At 40.7% G+C, this 25,414-nt stretch overlaps 1 protein-coding gene and 1 long non-coding RNA gene across 3 annotated transcripts in view; one reads left to right on the top strand and one right to left on the bottom strand.

Annotated features, from left to right (window-relative positions):
• Positions 1 to 2,325, top strand: part of LOC148145998 (uncharacterized) — an 83,181-nt gene extending 80,856 nt beyond the window's left edge. The window contains exon 3 of the long non-coding RNA XR_015760964.1: positions 2,080 to 2,325. This is a non-coding gene — a long non-coding RNA (uncharacterized LOC148145998). The remainder of the gene's footprint in view (positions 1 to 2,079) is intronic.
• Positions 1 to 25,414, bottom strand: part of cabcoco1 (ciliary associated calcium binding coiled-coil 1) — a 134,642-nt gene that overhangs the window by 6,394 nt on the left and 102,834 nt on the right. For both annotated transcript variants that reach the window (XM_043712316.2, XM_087999112.1), the window contains exons 5-7: positions 21,709 to 21,781; positions 11,206 to 11,325; positions 10,974 to 11,105 (exon numbers count right to left, since the gene is read on the bottom strand). In XM_043712316.2, coding sequence (XP_043568251.2) covers positions 10,974 to 11,105; positions 11,206 to 11,325; positions 21,709 to 21,781 — 325 coding nt within the window. The remainder of the gene's footprint in view (positions 1 to 10,973; positions 11,106 to 11,205; positions 11,326 to 21,708; positions 21,782 to 25,414) is intronic.

Here is a 25,414-nt window from a genome sequence, read left to right as displayed (position 1 = left end):
TTGGTAAGTGTAATAAAAAGATGGGGTACTGGGCTAACGGTCGGATACTTGGTAGTGTGGATGAGCAGAGGGATCTTGGTGTCCATGTACACAAATCTTTGAAAGTTGCCACCCAGGTAAATAGTGCGGTGAAGAAGGCATATGGCGTACTGGCTTTTATTGGTAGAGGACTTGAGTTCCGGAGTACTGAGGTCATGTTGCAGTTGTATAGGACTCTGGTGCGGCCACATCTGGAGTATTGTGTGCAGTTTTGGTCGCCATACTATGGGAAGGATGTGGAGGCACTGGAACGGGTGCAGAGGAGGTTTACCAGGATGTTGCCTGGTATGGTAGAAAGATCGTATGAGGAAAGGCTGAGGCACTTGGGGTTGTTTTCATTGGAGAAAAGAAGGTTTAGGGGTGACTTGATAGAGGTGTATAAGATGGTTAGGGGTTTAGATAGGGTCGACAGTGAGAATCTTTTTCCACGTATGGAGTCAGCTATGACAAGGGGGCATAGCTTTAAATTAAGGGGGGGTAGGTATAGGACAGATGTTAGGCGTAGGTCTTTACTCAGCGAGTCGTGAGTTCATGGAATGCCCTGCCAGTAGCAGTGGTGGACTCTCCCTCATTATGGGCATTTAAGCGGGCATTGGATAGGCATATGGAGGATAGTGGGCTAGTGTAGGTTAGGTGGGCTTGGATCGGCGCAACATCGAGGGCCGAAGGGCCTGTACTGCGCTGTATTCTTCTATGTTCTATGTCTCAGGCGAGAGTCCTCCATAGTAGTCTCAAATAGGCTGGGAATCAAACCCATACTGTTGTCATTATTCTGCATTGCAAACCATCTGTCCAGCCAAAGTAGGGTAACGAGGTATATCCCAATTCTCAACACTTCTCAACTGAGATGGAGATCACTGTTCATCTGCCAGCACAGAAATTACATTGTAATTTCTGCCAATGTCTGCCAATAGGTAGAATCTTTTAAGCATGAACAGAGTGAAGACCTTCCCAGTGACATCAAGGAGTGGGATGCTCCTATACCTTTTTACAATTTGCCGTGTTGCCTTTGTTTCTGTATACTTGATGATTTGTTCTGTGGAAGAGATCCAATGGAATAGGAAGTACGAAAAGGGATATTGTGTTTAGAAGATGGAGGGACGATCTAATTAAGGCATTTTAAAAAAAAGGATTTGATGGGATAGATACAGAGAAACTACTTCCTCTGCTCAGGTATCATGTACTTGGAGTCATAGTTACAGAATTAGAGCTAAGTCAGTAAAATCAGGAATCACTTCTACAGGAAGTTAAGACACATATTGGTAGAATGACTGAATCTGGAACTCTGTCTTCCAAAATATAATTGGAGCTTTTAACACTAATACTATTAGATTTTCTTTTGTTAGCCGTCAAGGGATAGGAAACAAAGGCAAATGAAGTTAACATTTAGATCAGTCATGATATAAAAATCTCACCTGCGCCATCTTTAGGAAAGATATTAATACATCGAAGAGAGTGCAAATGAAGTGATGTGCAAGTGAAGCAAGGGTCACTTTTTGCACAGTTCATAATTAAGGTATGGGATGCACTGGAAATGTGGTGGAGGCCGGTTCAATTGAGGCATTCAAGAGGCATTGATAATTATTTGAGAGGGATAATTATAGGGAGAAAAGGTAGGCGATCAGCACTAGGTAATAGAACCAGTGAAGGCTCAGTGGACCGAAAGGTCCTCTTCTGGACACTACAATTCTGAGATTCTGGAATTCAAGCCAAACTCAAAGAAGACAAATAAAGCCTCATCTAACAAGGAGAAAGTTTTGCTACTTCACAATGAATGAATAATGAAACCACTTCACAAAATGCCAATGGAGATTGGATGGGTTAAGCAGATTGCAAAATACTTTGCCAGATAATGCAACTGCATTTAGTAATGACGGTAAGACTCAGAACTGACGGCTTATTCAATTTGTTGCTTTGCACAGCCGCCAATAAAACCCATTTCAATTTATTTTGGCTGTACAGCATGTATTGAAAATATGTTACCCACTGCCAAATTTTCAAGTAAAACTCATAACATGTTTCTTTTTTGTTCCTTTTCAGAGACCATATTGCTAAACAATACTAAAGTTCACAGAAAGCAAGTTTTAAAACTTGGAAGTAATTATTGTGGATGCACATATGTGCCTTGAGTAGAACACTTTGATGATAAAGTCTTTAGCACAGTAACATTTTATACAGACATCTTTAGAACAATTGCTTGCATTTATATAAAATAAATATTGAAGATACTGGAGAAGAAATTTCAAAGTATGGTGCTTCGGTAGTTGGACCTTAATTGTGCAGCAAATAAAGAGCCAAGACGCACAAGATGCTGAAGACAGAAATGGAGCGATTGAGGGAGGGGTGATTATATCACCAGACAATGTTACAGAGATATGGAAGGCAAAGCCTTGAAGACATTTAAACAAAAGACAATAGGCTTAAATGAGAGATTTTGGCAAAGAAAGTGTTAATATTATATTACGGTTGATGTAAAGTTTATTTATAGAAAAAAAACCTTTGGTTGAGTTGCAGTAAGTAGTCAATTTTGTAAGAATCCACTACAATCTAGGCACCAATCCAAAGAGTTGTTCGAAAACACAAAAATTAAAAAGGGTGTAATGTTCTACTTCTTTGAGTAGTGCTCCAGAGTGAAAGAGGCTAAAAGCTTTCCAAGGAGAACAGTTTTATAACTGGCTAGGTTTTGCAGCTGTGCTTTGAAGGCACATTTAAGTAAAAATATGATTAGAAAACGTGGTCTGTCTACTAATGCCTAATTCAGTAATGCAGAAAAGTTCCATTGTAGGAAGTTAAGACACACATTGGTAGAATGATAGGTTGCCCTTGTTAGATGTTGCAGCTTGCTCATCAATCCCATTAAAATACATTGACTGTGGTACTTAAGACTTGGATTAAGGCTGCCACGAAAGATTGGGGTGGATGCTGCACAGAAAGTTTAAAGGCATGTAGCCACTTCGAATTAAGTGCCATTTACTTTAAGGGAAGGGACATTTCATTAGTACATTCCTGCTCCTTGGATGCTGCCTGACCTGCTGTGCTTTTCCAGCACGACTCTAATCTAGACATTTCATTAGTAGTTTGAAATAAGTGTACAAGGTTTCTCTGGTAGCTTGTTGCACCAAATCTTTGTGCGAATTGAGGAAGTGGCAGATGCAGGTACAGTTACAACATTTAAAAGATATTTGGATCAGTATATGAACAGTAAACATTTAGATGGATATGAGCCAAAAGCAGGAAAATGGGACTGTGGTCAACGTGGACTAGGTGCTGTTTCCATGTTGTACGACTCCATTTATGTTGCACACTACAAAATGTGATTTGATTCAAGCAAAACAATGTATAATCAGCAATAGCAACAAGCTCAAACCAGTCAATGGCCTCATAGTAGAGGGCCATTTTGTGGTGCAGTGGTAGTGCCCCTACCTTACGGCCTGAATGCTCGGGTTCAAGTCCCACCTGCTGCAGAGGTGTGTAACAACATCTCTGAACAGGGTGATTTCAAACAAAAAGTTTAAATTAAGAAAAATGTGCACAAGGTTCACCAATGTCCTTCATGGAAGGAAATTAACTATTTGGCCCCACAGCCTGCTCCACCATTAAATAGGATCGTGGCTAATCCAACATTCCTCATATCCAATTTCCTGTGTTTTCCTGTAATCATTGATTCCCCTGTTGGTCAAAAATCCATCTATCTATTTCAAACCTTAAAATACATAGGGGCTCTATTCCCACAGCTCTGTGTGGCAAGAAACCTTGAGCAGAGAAACTCCTCCTCATCTTAGTCTTAAATCAGCACACCTTTAATCTGAGACTACACCCAAGACTCTCCCACGAGGGGAAACATCCTCTCAGCATTTACCCTGTCGAGCCACCTAAGAATTTTATATGTTTCAATAAGATCAAATCTCATTCTTGTAAATTCCAGGGAGTAACATCCCAACCTGTTCAGCCTTTGCTTATAAAACAATCCCTCAAAACTAGGGATTATCTCAGTCAATCTCCACTGAACTACCTCCAGTGAAATAACACCTTTCCTGTTCACAGGGCTTCAGATGTGGTGTCACTGCATCTTGTACAGTTATATGACTTGGAGGTGCCAGTGTTGGACTGGGGTGGATAAAGTTAAAAATCACACAACACCAGGTTATAGTCCAACAGGAGTGGCCCTCTGAAAGAGAGTGCTTCCAAATAAACCTGTTAGATTATAACCTGGTGTTGTGTGATTTTTAATTTTGTACAGTTACAGTAAGACTTCTCTACTCTTATACTCCAACCCTCTTGAAATAAGGGCCAATTTTCCATTAGCCTTTCTGATTACCTGCTGCACCTGTGTACTAGCTTTCTGTACTTCATGCACAAGTAACCTCAAGTCACTTTGTGTTGCAATTTTCTGCAGTTTTTGTCCATTTAAATTATACTTGTTCTCTCTTCCAAAATGAACAACTTCACATTTTCCCACATTATACTCCATATGCCAGGTTTTTGTCTACTTACTTAACTGATCAATATCTCTCTATGAACTGTTTGTAGCTCTCATAATCTGCCTTTCCACCTCAAGACAAATTTCCGAGAAGCGGTGGGGAGACATGTTGCTTACACAAACGTTGGAGCGGATTAGAGTTTTTTTAATATTCACTTGTGCAACGTGGGCATCGCTGGCTAGGGCAACATTTATTGTCCATTCCTAGTGGCCCTTGAGAAGATGAGCTGGCTTCTTGAACAACTAAAATAGAGCCTTCAGCAAGTTAGTTATTCAGGATCCTCAAATCTCCTGGTCTCTCTCAGGTAGATATTTCTCAGGTTGTTAGATATATTGATGGCATCAGGTGCCGACAATCAAAGAAAAAGAAGTTACACACACAAATTGTCTATCCTGTAAAGGTTAAAACTCCTGCTAAAAGATACAGTTGTAATTGAAGAAGAGTATACAAAAGTAATGGAAGAATTTAGTGAGAAGTGAGAACTCTCAAATAATTGTCAAAAATATCAGTTACATTGCAAACAGTAAGGTCTTGCAAATAACAGACATCTCAACAACCAGTTAATCTGTTCTTTGGTGACGTTGGATGAGTGTTGATTGGCACAATGAGAGAATATCCAATTCTTGTTTTAATTGTCCACTGAAACAGGCACAATGGAGAATAACCACAACAGTGCACTTAAAATTGGGTTTGAACCAAAGTTTACCAACAATATAATAAAAGAATAAACAAGCAACTTGCAAAGGCCAAATGAAAAAGACCCCTTGAATAACTGATAAGGAATTTTGGGGACTAACTGTGTATGTGTGAATGTCTGCACATGGCTATAAATATGTGCATACATCTGCGTTTGGATGCTAAATCATAAAATCCCTACAGTGTGCAAACAGGCCCAACAAGTCCACACAGACCCTTCGAAGAGTATCCCATCCAGACCCATTCCCCTACCCTATTACTCTACATTTCCCCTCACTAATGCACCTAGCCTACACATCCCTGAACATGATGGACAGTCTAGCATGGCCAATTCACCTAACCTGCACATCTTTGGACAGCGGGAGGAAACTGAAGCACCCAAAGGAAACCCATGCAGTCATGGGGAGAATATAGTGATAAGTTCAATCTTACCTTCAGGATATATCATGTTTCAGCCTGCTGAAATGATTCGTCCTGATCTCCCTAGGAGTGGTAATCTTGTGCAGATCGCTACTTCAGTCCTTCTCTTTTATGAAAAAGGGGAACTCCTCATGTCTGAAATTAGATTCCACTCAGGGGGTTCCTCAGAAATGAAGAGCCATTAATCCATTCTGATAGTTTTGCAAAACTAAAGAACTGTCAGAGAACGACAAACCCAAGCCCCCTTTTACAGCAATCAGCTGCCATTTTCTGACATTTAAAGATCCTGACAGTCAATTTTTGACAGGTGTTGTTAAACCCTAAGTACATTATTTAAGTGTAATGTTAGGATGTTGGAAGGGTGGAGCATCAGATGGGTAAGGAGGGATAAGGTGTCAGGAAAGTAGGATACCAGTTGGGAAAGGTGTCAACTTGGGGAGTGCGTAGAGTGCAGGGGTACACTGGCAGAAATAGGATGCTGGATGGGTAGGGGGTAGATTGCCCAGAAAGTAACCTTCCAGGTGGGAAGCAAGTATAATGCAAAGAAAGTAAGTAAGGTGACAAGTAAGTAATGCAAAGTAAGGGTAGGTCAGGGCGGGTGGGAGAAATCAGGTCTGGTGGGGGTGGCAACGGTTGGGTTCCCTGAGCATACTGTCAAAGCCACCAAAGTGATCAGCAGAACTTTCTAATGAGCACCAAGCCATAACTTGGCTGGTGGTGAAGGGCTCCGGCCCGAAACGTTGATTTTCCTGCTCCTCGGATGCTGCCTGACCTGCTGTGCTTTTCCAGGAACACACTCTCAACTCTGATCTCCAGCATCTGCAGATCTCACTGTCTCCTGGTGGTGAGGACAGTCTCCATGAGGTATTTCATGAACATCAATACTTTTGACGACACCATGTGCTGCCCTCAAGGTGGCTGTGGTGAAGAGAATGCCACACATCTCCTTCTTGACTATGTTTTCCTGAAGAAGGGCTTATGCCCGAAACGTCGATTCTCCTGTTCCTTGGATGCTGCCTGACGTGCTGCGCTTTTCCAGCAACACATTTTCAGCTCTGATCTCCAGCATCTGCAGCACTCACTTTATCTCTTTGTAAATAAGGTCTGGATAGAGATGCAGTGAATATTTTCTTGAGCTGTGTCTTGAACAGCTCTGTAACACAAAGCCTGGGCTCTATAGTCTGTTTCCTGCGACACATATTGAGGCGAACATCATCTGCTCCTGAAAGACCATGAACTCAGTGAAAAAAATTCTTTGGTCTACCAAAACTATTGTTTTTGTAGTGTAAAGAACGGTTTTTGAATGAATTTTTGCAAACTGGCATATTTCTTTTGACTGTATGCTGAGGAACACACTAAACCTTGGAGCAGCTGCTGTCAAAGAGTGGGAAAAGATCACTAAGTTTTTATTGCCATGATTTATAGAGGGCTATTAACTTATAGGAGCCCTTGGGGTGTGTATACTTGATTTGAAATGTATATCTTTTTTGTCATATTTGGTAAATGTTCCAGTTTTGCATTTAGAATGAGGCACCTCAGGGCATAAATCCTCAACTGCAAAATGTGATATTGTATTGATTTTATGTAATGTCCAAACAACTAATCTGAAAAGGATTTATAGCTATTGTATGAATCTTTTTGGCAACACATGCAAAAAACATAAAACAATTGTTTCAAGAACAAGTTGGGCTGAGGCACGTTTGATACTTCAAACAAAAAAATTGTCACCATACTCTATACCTTCTGTTGCACTGCTCACTTGTAATCCAAACCCTAATCTGGGGAGCACAGCTGTGACCTGGCCCTTTAAGTGTATTGTGTAGCTATTTGTTATGGGAAAGTTGTTGTTACAGTCCTGAGGATAATTAGAGAATAGCTGTTGTTTATCAACATTTTGAGATGAAAAGCTTGCTGGGTCTATCGTTCTCAACAACCACCTAAATTATTTTAATATCAGGAAACTGTACAAAATTACTGAGTTTATTCCTCATTTGCGAGATTGCATGAATCACAAATTAACAACTGGGACAGCTGGAAAGTTCTGAACTCTTTTAAACTTTCATATAAACAGACAATCCTATTATATTGAAGCTTTATGTCATTTCATACCACATAAACAGTTCCAGGTGTTAAATTTCATTGAAATTTAAGGCTTGAAACCTGGAAATATTGAATTACTACCAGGTTCAAATATAAGTTAGTTATCGTAAAAGGGTGGATTTTACAATTAATACTGTTGGTTGACAACTCTGTAGTGTAGGAGCACATATCAACAGTTCAGGTATAGATGTTGCTGTGTTCTGTACAAATCTCTGGTCAATTTTTTATCCACAAAATTGTACAGGGCAGAGTTATACTGCACATCCCATAATCAAAACCAGATTACACACACTGAGAAAACCAATGCTAGTAACACTGATCTCTGTGGAACAGTACTCTCTCATAAATATTCAGTACACATTACTTGGATTTTTAACTTTTAAACAACTTCTTGTGCCTTTACTCACTTCCTTTAATTCATGTGTTTAACTTTATTAACGACTCTTTTACCTAGCTTATTATAAACAAATTTTGAAAATCTTATGCACAACAAGCAGAGTATTTCCTATATCAATACACACCATTTTTTCCTCAAAGTACTTTATAAATTTGTCAGGCATGACACACTTTTTACATATTAATGTTGGCTGTCTTTAGCAAAACTGTACCTTTCTTGGACAGCACTCATATCATGCCACATTAGGGGAATTGGTAATCCGCCAGATTTCTAACATAACTTCCATATCCAGGAATGTTTTAAAAGTTGCGGTTAGATCAGAGTCACTCTGCTATTTCCCGCATGATTTTCTTTAACATTCTTGGATATATAAAGTCACAGAATCACGCATCATGCAAACAGGCCCTTCAGCCCACCATGTCTATGTTGACCAACAAACATCAAACGACACTAATCCCATTCACATGCACTTGGCCCATAGCTTACTATTTACTGGCGTTTTAAGTACTCATCCGGATGCTTCTTAAATGTTGTGAGAGTATTTGCCTCCAACAGTTTCTCTGGTAGCACATTCAATATTTTTGCCACCCTCTGCATGAAAAAGTTATTTCGCCGATCCCCTCTAAACCTATGTCCTCTGGTCTTAGACAAGCCTGCCATGTGGAAGAGATTCCTATGATCTACTGTGTATGCCACTCATAATTCTGTATACCTCAACCAGATCGTTCCCTCAGCCTCCTGTGCTCCAAGGAAAACAAATCCAGCCTATTCAGTGCCTCCTCATCATGGAGACTTCTCATCACAGGCAACATCCTTTCATCCCTTCCACTACAATCAAGTCCTTTATAGTGTAGTGACCAGAATTACATTATTCCATCTGTGGCCTACTCAATGTTTTGTAAGGTTTTAACAAGACTCCCTATGGACCGATCATTCATTGTATATATCCTTCCCTTATTAGGCCTCCCAAAATGCATCATGTCTCACTAATCTGGATTAAATTCCATCTGTCATTGCTCTGTCCAATTTACCTGCTGAACAAAATTAGACTGTAGCCTAATATAGTTCTCCTCACTATCAACAATACCACCAATTTTCGTGACATCTGCAAACTTTCTAATTACACCTCTACATTCACATTTAAGTTGTTAATTCTCATTCAGTACCTCCATCAGTGTCACCCTCTGAAGATTTCCCTTTTTGTCTTTCATTGATGCTAAAAGCACTGTAGGCATACTTACACCTGAAGGATTGCAGTGGTTAAAGACAACAGCTCAACATAATCTTCTTCAGGCTAATTAGGCATGGGCATTAAATGCTGGCCTAGCCAGTGACACCCACATCTGGTGAACAAATTTTTTTTTAAAAAACTGATTTTCTGTCACATCAATAGCCCTAGATTTATCATATGCCTCTTTTTAAATTAGATTTTAATTTCATTCCTCATCCAAGGAACCTTAGCATTACTGGGCCACTTTTGTGGAAGTATGGGCGGCACGGTGGCCCAGTGGTTAGCACTGCTGCCTCACAGCGCCTGTAACCCGGGTTCAATTCCCGACTCAGGCGACTGACTGTGTGGAGTTTGCACATTCTCCCCGTGTCTGCGTGGGTTTCCTCCGGGTGCTCCGGTTTCCTCCCACAGTCCAAAGATGTGCGGGTCAGGTGAATTGGCCATGCTAAATTGCCCGTAGTGATAGGTTAAAGGGGTAAAGGTAGGGGTATGGGTGGGTTGCGCTTCGGCGGGTCGGTGTGGACTTGTTGGGCCGAAGGGCCTGTTTCCACACTGTAAGTAATCTAATCTAATCTAATCTAATCTAATCTAATATATAGCATATAACCCTAATGCACAATCTTTGTACACTATAGGAAGAAGACCAGCAAGGTCCTTCAGCTCCTTAACACATCCAAAACTTCAGTTATTCATCTCATTGCTGTCTCTTGAAGCTGTGCAAAAACTCCTTTATTTTTTGATTTTGTTCTTGGGCTGTGAACAACAATTATTGACAGTAAATGCAGCCCACCCTTCATTGCCCTGAGAGTATTAGAAGTCACTCATGACAAATGAGACCAGTGATGCATCTCGACCAAATTGGGCATGAGTGGGAATGTTCTCTGAATGATTTCAGTAATGACAACATTTTACTTCCAATGTCACTGGTGCATCAGCCCACAAACCATCAGATTTAGAAAATTTAATTTCACTGTTTGCCATGGTGAGATCCTTAACTCATAGCTGGTAACAAAATCTTTATTAACACTGCCACCACTCTATCTTTTGCTCTCACCTTGTCTTGCCTCTTCTGAATTGGAGGTGCACAGATTCCCAGAGGACCGAAAAGTTCTAATGCTTTATGAAGTTAAAAATCACATAACACCAGGTTATAGTCCGATAGGTTTAATTGGAGGCACTAGCTTTCGGAGTGCTGCTCCTTCATCAGGTGGTTGTGGAGTACACAGTTGTAAGACACAGAATTTATAGCAAAAGTTTACAGTGTGATGAAATTATAGAGATCGAAATTATAGAGATCTTGATTGTTAAATCTCTCATCTTTTAGAATGACCATGTTAGTTTCACTTCTTTCATATGTAAATCGCAAAACTTTTTTTAAAAGTTACATTCTCAGATGAACTGTAAGAATTGGTGTCAGCCCAGATAAAGTGTTGAAGGTGTTAGCCCCCTGTGTGCTGCTGTCTATGACTATCACCAACTAATGCTTTATGCCCACCATGTAATGTATCCTTACTACAAGGGATTAAAACTGTTTCCAGGTGGGCAGTACAATTACAAATACAAGCTCTTTTTGAATTTTCATTGTTTTAAAAAAAGACAAATTGCAAACCTGTAAATTCCTGAGCACATCTGCTGTTACTTCACCCAGTATTGATTTGACATCATTTATGGTGTAACCTGCCAGAGGATCCACAGATGTGGTCTGGGCTACTTCCCTGCTCTCCTCAGCTTCCACTACAACCTACAAAAAATTGCCAGAGAGAGAGAGTGGATGGTTTTATAGCAACATGTATCTGTGAGCAAGATCTTGATTAACTTATGCTGAAAAAATGTGACAGTACCTCCTCTACAAATTCCTCTGGTGGTTGCAGCAAAACGTAGGATGAGTAGATATCCCAGGTTAAACTCTCCTCCAGTGGTGAAGGGAAAGGATCAACTGATTTGATGACTTCCACATCAAGCTGAAAACAAGAAAATCTTAGTTTAGGGCTCAGACATAAACTTTTGGGCTTTGTTCCTTGGTCAAAAAGGAACACATAGGACAGCGTGAAGCCTTTGCCAAAGAAACCCTGCACTTACATTATAAAACCCCTCAAACAATTTGTACTACTTGAGACCTTCCCCTGACTTGAGGTTTCTTGCTAGCTTTTCCAGATTTTTCAGCCAAATCCTTTCTACAGGGCTTTCCTTCAAATTTTTCAGACTGTCCCCCTGGCTATTAGTGGGACTAGGTGTCGACACTATTCAGCTAATTGCAGCCATGCTTCCTCCTCTTTGCTGCCCCCAAGTATATATTTGCAAAATCAACTTCTAGCCACTGCTAAGCTCTGGCTTCTGTTCAGAAATTTCAATTTCTCCACAATGCAAGCACCTGCACCAATTCTTCCTTTCCAAACTCCAGAACATCTCTGGAGGAGTTCCTCAGGGTAATGACTTAGGCACAACCATCTTCAGTTGCTTCCTCAATGATCTTCCCTCCATAAAGTCAGAATTGGCGGCTCAGTGGTTAGCACTGTTGCCTCACAGCATCAGGGTCCCAAGTTTGATTCCAGCCTCAGGCGACTGTCTGTGTGGAGTTTGCACATTCTCCCCGTGTCTGCATGGGTTTCCTCTGGGTGTTCTGGTTTCCTCCCACAGTCAAAGATGTGCAGGTTAGGTGAATCGGCCTTGCTAAATTGCCCATAGTACTAGGTGCATAAGTCAGAGGGAAGTGGGAATGAGTGGGTGGCTCTTCAGAGGGTCGGTTTGGACTGGTTGGGCCGAAGAGCCTGATTCCGCACTGTAGGGAATCTAATCTAAAAAAAAATGTTTTTTGATGATTGCAAAATGTACAGCATCAATCACACACCTCAGCTATTGAAGCGGTTTATGTTCCCATGCAGCAAAACTTGCAATTATCTAGGCTTGTGCTGACAAGTGGCAAGTAACATTCATACTAGAGAAGTGCCAGGCAATGACCATTTCCATTAAGAGAAAATCTAATCATCATCCATTGACATTCAAGGACAATTCCATCGTTGAATCCCCCCACTGTCAATATTCTGTGGGTTACCATTCACCAGAAACAGCGCTGGACCAACCATATAAATACTACGGCAACAAGTGCAGGTCAGAGGCTAGGAATCCAGCAAAACCCTCTCTTCTCCCCAAAGCCTATCCACCACATTAGGCACAAGTCAGGAATGTGATGGAATACTTCCCACTTGTGCACGATCAATAACATTCAAAAAGATTGACTTCACGCAGGACAAAATAGCCCACTTGATTGGCCTCACACCCACAAACTCTCCACCACCAAGTAGCTACAATGGTACCATCTACTGGAAAATTCACCCGTACTCCTTAGACAGCAAATGTCAAACCCAAAACAACAATAATCTAAAAGGATAAGCTATGGTTTAATGCCTAATTTGAGGAGGAATGAACACGAGGTAAATAGATTTACGGAGAAACAAGATGCAAAAAAAAAAATTGGCAGGGAGAAAATGAAGGAAAATGAATGAATCCAGGGACCAGAATATCCAAGTGAAATAGTACAGTCAAGGGCTTTAATATCCAAATGACCGTAGATTTAAAATGCCTGAGCAACACACCAAGTTGGTACATGGTCAAATTGGTGACACAATTTTGCTGTTAATCAGGATGATTGCTGGTTTGAGTCCCATTGCTGGCAGTTTTCCTTCGATTAATGAAGTTTTCTACCCCACTCCCCGCCCCCCCCATGAAAATAAATTCCATTAATTCTCCTGAGCTGAAGGCAGAGCTTCTATTCATATATATTTGCCTGTTTTTTTGGTTAAAGTCATTTTTGAACTTTTTTTGTTCACTGTTTTTTTCCCAATTTTTCTTTCCGTTTTATATTTTATAACTACAAACCATTTTGATGAGTTTTGACAATACATGGCACTTACAGTACAAGCTCACCGACTTACACTAAACAGAATAGAGCCAAAGTAATCTCCTTTAATGGGATTGTTGCAGTTTGCCCAACAAGGGCCAATAACGTATTTATGGTGAATTTTATTAGGAAACAGGGAAGAGCGTTGGAGGCTGAGGGGTGACCTTATAGCGGTTTATAAAATCATGAGGGGCATGGATAGGATAAATAGACAAGGTTTTTCCTGGGGTGGGGGAATCCAGAACTAGAGGGCATAGATTTAGGGTGAGAGGGGAAAGATTTAAAAGGGACCAAAGGGGCAACGTTTTCACGCGGAGGATGGTATGTATATGGAATGAGCTGCCAGACGAAGTGGTGGAGGCTGGTACAATTGCAACATTTAAAAGGCATCTGGATGGATATATGAATAGGAAGGATTTGGAGGGATATTGGCCAGGTGCTGGCAGGTGGGACTGGATTAGGTTGGAATATCTGTTCGGCATGGACAAGTTGGACCAAAAGGTCTGTTTCTGTACTGTACATCTCTATGACTCTATTCCTATAAACTTTGCCAAGTACAGTTTCTTCATCCTTCTTGCTTGACTTCCCTTCATTCATTTGATATTGACCTCATTCTGGTTTGTTCTTGCCTTGCTTACACTCTGGTAAGGTAAAAACAATGACTGCAGATGCTGGAAACCAGATTTTGGATTGGTGGTGCTGGAAGAGCACAGCAGTTCGGGCAGCATCCGAGGAGCAGCAAAATCGATGTTTCGGGCAAAAGGGCTTTTGCCCGAAACGTCGATTTTGCTTACACTCCTGCCCTATTCATTCAATAGAATCTCCAGAAATGCTTTATTCAAATTTATAACTTTTTATATTTTGAAGCTTCAGGTCTTAGGCTAGCTTCAAATCTGACCCATCATTACATTTGCGTCTTTCGATGTTATTTGGGCCAAGTGCAGGCAGATGGGATGAGTTTAGTTTGGGATTACAGTCGGCATGGACTGGTTGGACCAAAGGGTCTGTTTCCATGCGATATGTCTCTATTACAAGGACAGTAAATACAAGGGAACACTGCAACCTGCAAGTTCCCTTCCAAAAAACTCATTGTCTTGGCTTGGAATTGTATCACCATTTCTTCACTGTCACTGGGTCAAATTCCTGAAACACTTTTTATCAGCACTGAGGGTCTATCTTCTACAAATGGACTGCAGAAGTCCAAGAAGATAGCTCACCACCATATTTTCAAGGGCAGTTAGGGATGGGCAATAAATGCTCACCAAGTCAGTGAAGCCCACATCCCATGAATGAATTTTAAAAAGATTCACCCCAGTGTGCCACACCCACTTCTGTAATGGAGTTGGAATACAAGTTGAAGGCATTGGAGATTTTGAGAAGGTCCAAATATCAGCGTGACTGAAAGGACCAGAATGATGCATTCCACCTATGACAACCTAGACCTGGGCATAATTTACTCCTGAGTTCAACTCTCATTACCTAGATCAGTCCAATCCTGCCCTAATTACTTTGGACCTCTTTCCCTGCAAGATCACCAAGCCTCTTCTTTTCCATTTCTCCTTCAGTAATTTCCTTTAGGTTCAGGGTGCTTCCAGCTTGTTTGGTTGAGAGTGGGAAATGCAGGTTGGATAAGCTAACTAACTGTGGCAATGTGTTGCAGGAAGTCATTCAGATGAGGGGGACAAAGAATTGCAGTGAAAGTATAACATAGCAAAGATAAGTGGGAAAAAGGAGGACTAGGAAGCTTTTAAAGAACAACAGAGGATTACTAAGAAGGAAATATGCAGAGAAAAAAATGATGTACGAAGGTAAACTGGCCAAAAATATAAAGGAGGATAGGAAAAGCTTTCTTAGGTATGTGAAAGGCAAAAAAGGGTTAAGACTAAAATTGGGCCCTTGAAGCAGAAACAGGGGAATATATTACAGGGAACAAAGAAATGGCAGAAGAATTGAATTGGTACTTGGGCGGCACGGAGGCACAGTGGTTAGCACTGCTGCCTCACAGCGCCTGAGACCCGGGTTCAATTCCCGACTCAGGCGACTGACTGTGTGGAGTTTGCACGTTCTCCCCGTGTCTGCGTGGGTTTCCTCCGGGTGCTCCGGTTTCCTCCCACAATCCAAAAATGTGCGGGTCAGGTGAATTGGCCATGCTAAATTGCCAGTAGTGTTAGGTTAAAGGGGTAAATGTAGGGGTATGGGTGGGTTGCGCTTCGGCGGGTCGGTGTGGACTTGTTGGGCCGAAGGGCCTGTTTCCACACTGTAAGTAATCTAATCTAATCTAATCTAATCTAATCTAATCTGTGTTCACTGGGGAAGACACAAGCAATCTCCCTGAGGTAACAGTGGCTGAAGGACCTGAACTTAAGCGAATTTATATTTGCCAGGAATTAGTGTTGGAGAGACTGTTAGGCCTGAAGGTTGATAAGTCCCCAGGACCTGATGGTCTACATCCCAGGGTACTGAAGGAGGTGGCTCGAGAAATCGTGGATGCGTTGGTGATTATTTTCCAGAGTTCGATAGATTCGGGATCAGTTCCTGTGGATTGGAGGGTGGCTAATGCTGTACCACTTTTTAAGAAAGGTGGGAGAGAGAAAGCGGGAAATTATAGACCAGTCAGTCTGACCTCAGTGGTGGGAAAGATGCTGGAGTCTATTATAAAGGATGAAATTACGACACATCTGGATAGTGATAACAGGATAGGTCAGAGTCAGCATGGATTTATGAAGGGGAAATCATGCTTGACTAATCTTCTGGAATTTTTTGAGGATGTAACTCTGAAGATGGACGAGGGAGATCCAGTAGATGTAGTGTACCTGGGCTTTCAGAAAGCTTTTGATAAAGTCCCACATAGGAGGTTAGTGAGCAAAATTAGGGTGCATGGTATTGGGGGCAAAGTACTAACTTGGATTGAAGGTTGGTTGGCTGATAGGAAACAAAGAGTAGTGATAAACAGCTCCATTTCGGAATGGCAGGCAGTGACCTGTGGGGTACTGCAGGGACCGCAGCTTTTTACAATATATGTTAATGATATAGAAGATGGTATTAGTAATAACATTAGCAAATTTGCTGATGATACTAAGCTGGGTGGCAGGGTGAAATGTGAGGAGGATGTTAGGAGATTACAGGGTGACCTGAACAAGTTCGGTGAGTGCTCAGATGCATGGCAGATGCACGGCAGATGCACTTTAATGTGGATAAATGGATGCTTATCCACTTTGGTGGCAAGAACAGGAAGGCAGATTACTACCTAAATGGAATCAATTTAGGTAAAGGGGCAGTACAAAGAGATCTGGGTGTTCTTGTACAGCAGTCAATGAAGGTAAGCATGCAGGTACAGCAGGTAGTGAAGAAGACTAATAGTATGCTGGCCTTCATAACAAGACGGATTGAGTACAGAAGCAAAGAGGTTCTTCTGCAGCTGTACAGGGCCCTGGTGAGACCACACCTGGAGTACTGTGTGCAGTTCTGGTCTCCAAATTTGAGGAAAGACATTCTGGCTATTGAGGGAGTGCAGCGTAGGTTCACGAGGTCAATTCCTGGAATGGAGGGACTACCTTACGCTGAAAGACTGGAGCGACTGGGCTTGTATACCCTTGAGTTTAGAAGACTAAGAGGGGACGTATAATATTATTAAAGGATTGGACACTCTGGCAGCAGGAAACATGTTTCCGCTGATGGGTGAGTGCCGAACCAGAGGACAATGCTTAAAAATACGGGGTAGACCATTTAGGACAGAGATGAGGAGAAACTTCTCCACCCAGAGAGTGGTGGCTGTGTGGAATGCTCTGCCCCAGAGGGCAGTGGAGGGCCAGTCTCTGGATTCATTTAGGAAAGAGTTGGATAGAGCTCTCAAGGATTGTGAAATCAAGGGTTATGGAGATAAGGCAGGATCATTAAGGATGATCAGCCATGATCATATTGAATGGTGGTGCAGGCTCGAAGGGCAGAATGGCCGACTCCTGCACCTATTGTCTATTGTTATTGTCTATTGAATTTTAGGGGATAGGACAGTGATTGGGATTGTCACTGTTCTCTACAGTAAGTAGAAAGAATTCAACAGGTTATTCTGCCTGTCTGCTGCCATGGTTTAGGACATCTGCTCAGTGCTAAAGAGACACTCATAGTGGGAAGGAAATATACAACCATTCTGGCCCATGTAGACACTAACAATACTGGGTTCTCGTAGTCAGTAAGAGGAGCCAGTGCCAAATTCAAAAAGGCACCTTGGGAAGAAAATATCTCTGGATTATTGAATGAGTGCCACAAAGACCAGCATGGGAAACTAGGTTCCAGTTTGTAGGGCATAGGACGAATAATGGGGAAAGTGAGGTCTGCACTGCTGGGACAGTCTATATATGAACAGTTCTGGGATGAATGTTCTAGTGAGCCACATAACGTGGGAAGTAGAGAGGGTTTTAAACTAAACAGTGGAGGTGAGAGGTCAAATTTAGGAAAATATGATAAATGAGAGAGTAGAGACAAAGCAAGAAAGGTATTAACATAAAAAATTTAAACAAACTACAACGAGAAGGTATGGTGAGTAAAAATTGGAGAATAAATGATCAGATTTGGCTAGAAGTTAGGAGAAAGTGAGGACTGCAAATGCTGGAGATCAGAGCTTAAAAATAAGCCCGAAACGTCGATTCTCCTGTTCCTTTGATGCTGCCTGACCTGCTGCGCTTTTTCAGCAACACATTTTTAAGCTTTGGCTAGAAGTTTCAAAACTCAAAAGGACAAAGCAAAAGGCTCTGGATCTGACTGCACAAAATATATAAAACAAAACAGATGAACTGGATGAAAGTTTGCTCACTGAGTTGGAAGGTTCATTTTCAGACATTTCTTCACCATACTGGCTAACATCATCAGTGAGCCTCCGGTGAAGCACTGATGTTAGTGACCAAATTTCTATTTATGAGTTTTGGTTTCCTTAGGTTTGGTGATGTCATTTCCTGTTGTTCTTTTTTCTTCTCTAGGTGCCAAACTAAAGCTTTCTGTGGGAAATCAAAGTATATGGTGTCAGGGATAGAAAATTGGCCAGCTAAAATGAAACAGAGTAGACATAAATGGGTCTTTTGACTGGTTAGCAAGACGCAATGAGTGGTGTGCCAAGCAGATCACTGCTTGGGCCTCAAATTCTAACAACTTATATTAATTACTTGGATGAAGGGATTGAAAGTTTGGTTGCTAAATATATTGATGATGCAAAGATAAGTAGAAAAATAAGTAGTAGAGAGACACAAGGAGGCTACAAATGGACATAGATATATTGAGTTAGACAAAGATCTGACAAACAGCATAATGTCAGAAAATGTGAATTTGCCCATTTTGGCATACTGTATGTGGTGAGAGACGACAGAGCTCTGAAATACGGAGGGATTTAAGTGCCCAAGTATATGAATTGCAAAATGTTAGTATACCCATATAGCAAATAATTAAGAAAGTTAACAGAATGTATTCATTTATTGCAAGAGAATTTGAATAGAGAAGATTATGTTTCACTTAGAAGGGCAATGGTGAGACCACATCTGGAGTAGTGTGTCTCTTTATTTAACGAAGGATGCAAATACATTGGAAGCAATTCAGAGAAGATTTACTAGACTAGCACCTGGAAAGCTAGTTTGTCTCAGGTTATGGTTATATCAGTTGGCATTTAGAGTAAGGCAATTTGATTGAAATATGTAAAAGTCAAAGTGGGTTTGACAGGATCAATGTGGAAAGGATTTTTCTTCTTGTGAGAGAACCTAGACTTAGGGGTCACTGTTTCATAAGTTAGAGTTGCCCATTTAAGACAAAGATGAGGAGCAATGTCTTTCCCAGAGGATTGAGTGTCTTTGGAACACTTCTGTTTTCTAACAGACTGTTTTTGTGCAAGGTCTAGACAACTAAAGCATTAATGCATCCCAGTTCAATGTACATACTAATATTGCTACGAGCATGAAATCATGTCCATCAGCACTTCCTTTTTTGTTTCACTCTGAAATTTAAATATTACATTAAATGTTCTCTGCAGAGTACTTTTTTCAGATGTTTCAGTCCTTCAGTCACAAGGCAAGTTAATAGAGAATTAATTTTGTTGCAATTTTTTAAAACAGTACTCAATCCTTCTGCAATCTAAGAGTCTAAGATCATCAATTTTAAGGAGTATATTTACTGTCACAGGGCCTAAGTATACATTGTTTCATGCAGGAAAGAAAGAAATAAAATCAATCATAAATGAATAACTAACTTCAAGCAACATGGCTTCCGTTGAGCAAAGTTCTTTTAAAAAACTACCAGAGTGTAATATAATGAAATCAAATAGTGCTCGGAGACATTCTAAACTAGTGGGGCTTGGAAACAATCAATTTCTTTCAAATAAAATGCTTTTTTCTTTATATGAAATTCCCTTTTGCAAATATGAAATGAAACTATTAAAATTAAACTAATTAATTTAAAATCCATTTAAAACCTGATTGAGAATGTAGCAAATCATCCTTGATAGATATTCTCCAAACCAACCAGATATAAAAGAGACCTAAGGGGCAACTTTTTCATGCAGAGGGTGGTACGGGTATGGAATGAGCTGCCAGAGGATGTGGTGGAGGCTGGTACAATTGCAACATTTAGGAGGCATTTGGGTGGGTATATGAATAGGAAGGGTTTGGAGGGATATGGGCCAGGTGCTGGCAGGTGGGACTAGATTGGGTTGGGATATCTGGTCGGCATGCACAGATTGGACCGAAGGGTCTGTTTCCATGCTGCACATCCCTATGACTCTAAATGCCTGAAGTTACTGCAACTAAACCTAGATAGAAGGCACAACTTGTATGAAACAATTTAAGGACACATGAGAAAAAGCAAATTTACATTTCTCTTGTGCTGATCAAGAGACAAAGAGATCTCAGACCACTACACAGTGATTGTTCACCAAATGTAAGAGTTGGGGTAGGCAGGTCAAAAGAAAAGCATCAAACAGAAATGTCTTGAAGGCATTTCAATAAGTTTATTTCACAGAACAATTTAACACACTTAATTCCTGTCTGTGTATTCTTTTAACTGTTCAAAGTTTTTATTTTGGTATTTATTATTGATATTCACTTTAGCTCATACTGTAACACTTGTTTCATGATTTGGTTGAGTGATTTATTTTAAATGACAGTCTGCTTGATTTATTGTTCCAGGGAAACAGAATTCTTTCTGCTTTAAGAACACTATAGCTCTCAAATTCTTCTACTCTTTAAAGTAAATCAGTTCAAACCATCAACACACATGAAGCAATTTTATCATTCATAATTTTGGTTGATAGTGTGTTTTTTAATTCAACGATTGTTTTACAGAGTTAACAGCCAAATTTTTGTCAAAATGTTTGATGCAAATATTGGCTGTTTAGAGGAGTTAAGAAATCTGATCAAAGGAATAAAAAGGGTGATTGAAACAAAGACAGGAAAAACTCTGGTTCTTATCCAAAGTTCAGTGCCCTTCCTTTAATTATCAGATGATTTCCATGAATAAGTGTGGGCCAGTTCTGCACTTCATGTGTCAATATCTCTGAACCATGAAAAAAAACTGTCTGAAATCCAAAAAAACATGCAAAAATTGGGAAAATTAAGTTTCTTTCCTCCTATTTATGCTGTTTATCAAACCTATGAAAGTTTTGTTTTTCATTTGAGGAGGATTATTTTTGATCAATTTTCAAAAGTCTGAGGAAATTTCCCACAGGTCACAAATATTTTATGGATTGAATCATAGCTGTTGGATTTAGAGTAGGATGATACTGCCTACTTTACAACATATTTTAAAATAAGTGTACTGAAGAAAATAAACTTCCAGTAGCAAAGATCATTGAATTTCCTCAACTCCATGAAAGTAATTCCTTTGATACTCTTCATATAACAATATTTTTCTTCCTTACAGTGTCGTTTGTGCCCTACATCTAAAATGAAGATGCTATGAATACTGGCATCTGGAATTTCAAATCAGAAAAAAACAACAGCTATAAATGCTGAACTTTAAACCATGCATTGAAACTAGTCTTTCTCCAAAAACAACATTCCATCATGTGGTTCAAAGAAAAACTACAATCCTTTTAAGCCTTTAACTCTATTTTTGAAATTGTGCTCCCATTATAAAATAATGAATTAAGACATAAGGAGTTCTAACATACTTTACAAATAAACTGTTCCTTTGATACTTAGTATTTCACAAATATATGGTTTTCAGATGTTAGATGCACTTTGATTTACAGATATTAATGTTAAGTGGTGTTAATGACTTAATGGCTGAGCAAGGGTAGACACAACAATTAAGCCAATATAAGACAAGAAGATTCCATATTAAATTCATAGTCTGGTTAGTCCTACTTGGGCTAGTAGCAGGACAGTTATGTTGAAACTCCTACTTCCAGCATAAGGGAGAAGAGAAAGCTAATGGAAGGATTTTATTTTAAAGTAAGTTATTGATTACTGACCTTCGTGTCTAGAATCTGTACATTTGGAGTATGATTGTAAACGAACTCATACAGTTTGTAATGCTGAAATAAACTGGAGAAAAAAAGAGTCAATGCAAACTTGTGCCAAGTTTTTAAGAAATAAAATTACAAAGCATCATATTGAAAATATTTTAATTGTACAAAAATATAGCATTAAAGCCAAATAACTATTGCACACAGGGAATAAAGCAGATATTACAAAATGAAAATGACCATAATTATTAAGTTAAGTGACTTAGCCTGAGGCAATAGATTTTATTTGCTGATCATGTAATCTGATAATTAAAACAGTAAGATTTTTTGTGTCATGGGATGTGGGCATTGCTGGCTAGGCCAGCATTTATCTAGGGTGACACAATGGTTCAATAGTTAGCATTGTTGCCTCATAGTGCCAGGTTGAACTCCAGCCTTGATGACTATATGTCTGCAAGGGATTTGTATATTCTCTCCGTGTCTATGTGGGTTTCCACCATGTGCTCCAGTTTCTTCCCAAAATCCAAAGAGGGGCAGGTTAGATGGATTGGCCATGCTAAATTCCCATTCAGTCTAGGAGCGTGCAGACTAGATGGATTAACCATGGCAAAATGCGGGGTTTATAGGATGGGGTGGGCTGGGTTTGGGTATGATACTCTTCAGAGAGTTGGTACAGACTCAATGGGCTCCAGCAACCTTGCTGGTCCCAAGTTGCCCTTGAGAAGATGGTGGTGTTCTGCCTTCTTAAACAAATGCAGTTCACAAGCTGTAGGTTGACCTACAATGCCACTAGGAAGGGAATTGCAGGATATTAACACAATGACATTGAAGGAATGGCAATATATTTCCAAGTCAGGATGATGAGTGGCTTGGAGAAGAACTTGCAGATGGTGATGTTCTCACGCATCTGCTACCTTTGTTCTTCAAGATGGAAGTGGATGGAAGGGGCTGTCTAAGAATCTGTGATGAATTTCTGCAGTGCATCTTGTAGATGGTACACACTACTGAGTGTTAGTGGTGTCGAGAATGGATGTGGAGTGAATAAGATTGTAGAGAGTCATTGAATTCTACAACACAGAGACAGGCCCTTTGGCCCAAACTAGTCCATGCCCACCAAAATTTCTATCCACGCTAACGCCATTTCCCAGCACTTGGCCCATATCCTTCTAAACCTTTCCCACCTGTGTATTTGTCCAAATGCCTTTTAAATGTTGTTAATGTACGCACTTCCACCGCTTCCGCTGGCAGCTCATTCCATATGTGTACCACCCTCTGTGTAAAAATATTGCCCCTCAGATAACCTTAAATTGATGCCCTCTAGTCCTTAATTCCTCAACCATGGGAAAAAGACTGAGTGCATGCTTCTCATGATCATATACGCATCTGTAAGATCCCCCCTTAGTCTCCTATGCTCGAAAGAAAAAGTCCTGGCTTCTCTCTCTATAACTCAGACTGTTGAGTCCTGACAACATTCTTGTAAATTTCTTCCACACTTTTTCCAGTTTAATAACATCCTTTCTATAGCAAGGTAACCAAAACTGAACGCAATACTCCAAATGCAGCCTCACCAACATTGGCCGCTTTGTCGTGAATGGTGTCATGCTTCTTGAATTTTGTTGGACCTGCACTCAACCTGGCAAGTGGAGAGTATTTCACCATATTCCTGACTTGTAGATGGTGGATAGCTGTTGGGAGTCAGGAGGTAAATTACCTGCTCCAGGATTCATAGAACATAGAAGATAGAACCGTGGAGCACAGTACAGGCCCTTCAGCCCTTGATGTTGTGGTAAGCTTTTATCCAACTCTAAAATTAAACTCACCTATATAACCCTACATTTTAGTATCACCCATGTGCTTATCCAAGTGTCACTTAAATGTCCCTAATCTATCTGGCTCGACCATGACTGCTGGCAGCGCATTCCACACACTGAACTCAATATTCTAAGTGTGGTTTAACCAGGGCTTTATAGAGCTACGGCATAACCTCATGGCTCTTAAACTCAATCCCGCTGCTAATGAAGCCAACACACCATGCACCTTCTTAACAATCCTATCAACTTGGTTGGCAACTTTGAGGGACCTATGGATGTGGACCTCAAAATCCCTCAGTTCCTTCACACCGCCAAGAATTCCTAGCTTCTGTCCTGCTCTTGTCCCCCAGGATATTGATGCTGATAGTGAGGGCTTCAGTGATGATAACATCATGGAATGTCAAGGGTGATTGTTGAAATGTCTACCATTGCTTGGCATTTGTATGGCATGAATATTATTTGGCACTTTTCAGCACAACCCTGGGTATTGTCCAGGTCTTGTTGCATTTGGATATTGACTGTTTCCATGCAACAGTTTTTTTTTAAAACATTAATGAAGTTACAGGTTCACTCCCTTCTAAGTGCTTGTTTGGCAGGGTTCAGCCAGATGTGCGGAGTAACCCTGAAGTTGATCACTGCACAGCTAAATTGCGCTGGTCAGAGTGCACAGTTTACTTCCTTCCGATCATTGCTCAATGACCCTCACTAGAAAGAACTATGTATATGATTGTAAATTAATGGGTGTGATGTCAATGCAATTACACAGCTTGGCAACAGTTACTGGAGTTGTACATAAAGACTGAATACATTTGTGGGTGATTGGAGATCTACAAACATGCAGTCATTTTATATGATTATGATGAGTCATCAGCCAATTCACTTTCCTAGGAACAGAGATTTCCAAGAACTCAATTCTCCCTTCCTCTGATTTTCCTTCAGCTAATTTACCTCTTCATTCATTAACTGTATCTGCACTCTTTATTCACTAACTACCCTCTTAATCGCAAATAATTTCAGGTGATAGTGATGAAGGAGCAACGCTCCGAAAGCTAGTGTGCTTCCAATTAAACCTGTTGGACTATAACCTGGTGTTGTGTGATTTTTAACTTTGTACACCCCAGTCCAACACCGGCATCTCCAAATCATGGTTCCTTTCTAGTTATCTTTGGAATATTGTCTGAGAGCTGACTACACCTCATTCTCTAATCAGGGCCATGGGGAAGTATTATTGGCTCTTGGAGCACAAATATCTAGTCGCCTTTGAAAAAGGCAGCCTTCAGCCTTCTAGATTAAATTCCCTACAGTATGGAGACAAACCCTTTATCCCAACAAGTCCACACCGACCCACTGAAGAGTAACCCACCCAGACCCTTTCCTCTACCCTATATTTACCCCTGACTAATGCACCTAACACTATGGGCAATTTAGCATGGCCAATTCACTTGACCTGCACATCCTTGGATTGTGGGAGGAAACAGGAGCACCCGGAGGAAACCCATGCAGACTCCACACAGACAGTCAACCGAGACAGGAATCAAATCCGAGTTCCTGGCTCTGTGAGGCAGCAGTGCTAACCACTGAGCCACAGTGCCGCCCTATTCTCACATTGTCATTTTCCTCATACCTTTGCTGTACTGGGCACTTAGAATCCCAGACCACTGTCACCACTTAAGATGGTGGGATCCGAAACCAGGTCTATTTGGCCCAGAGTTGCTCAAGGATGTCCTCCAAACCCAGCTATGGTCCCCTCTGTTGAATATCACTAGGCTTTCAACATGCCGTACTGCAGTCAATGGGATAGCATGGCAAAGGAGCACTTGGACAGGCAAAGGCAAAGCAAAAATGGGCACTAAGGGAACAAGGATGTTTATCTAATGTCTTTGGAGTGTGGCCATAATTTC

This window comes from Chiloscyllium plagiosum, unplaced genomic scaffold (genome assembly GCF_037043375.1).
Source record: "Chiloscyllium plagiosum isolate Xiang-an unplaced genomic scaffold, Cpla_swu_hap1 HiC_scaffold_22, whole genome shotgun sequence".
NCBI classification, from domain to species: Eukaryota; Metazoa; Chordata; class Chondrichthyes; order Orectolobiformes; family Hemiscylliidae; genus Chiloscyllium; species Chiloscyllium plagiosum.
The sequence above is the reverse complement of the archived record's forward strand: the minus strand, read 5'-3'. Positions and strand labels throughout refer to the sequence as shown.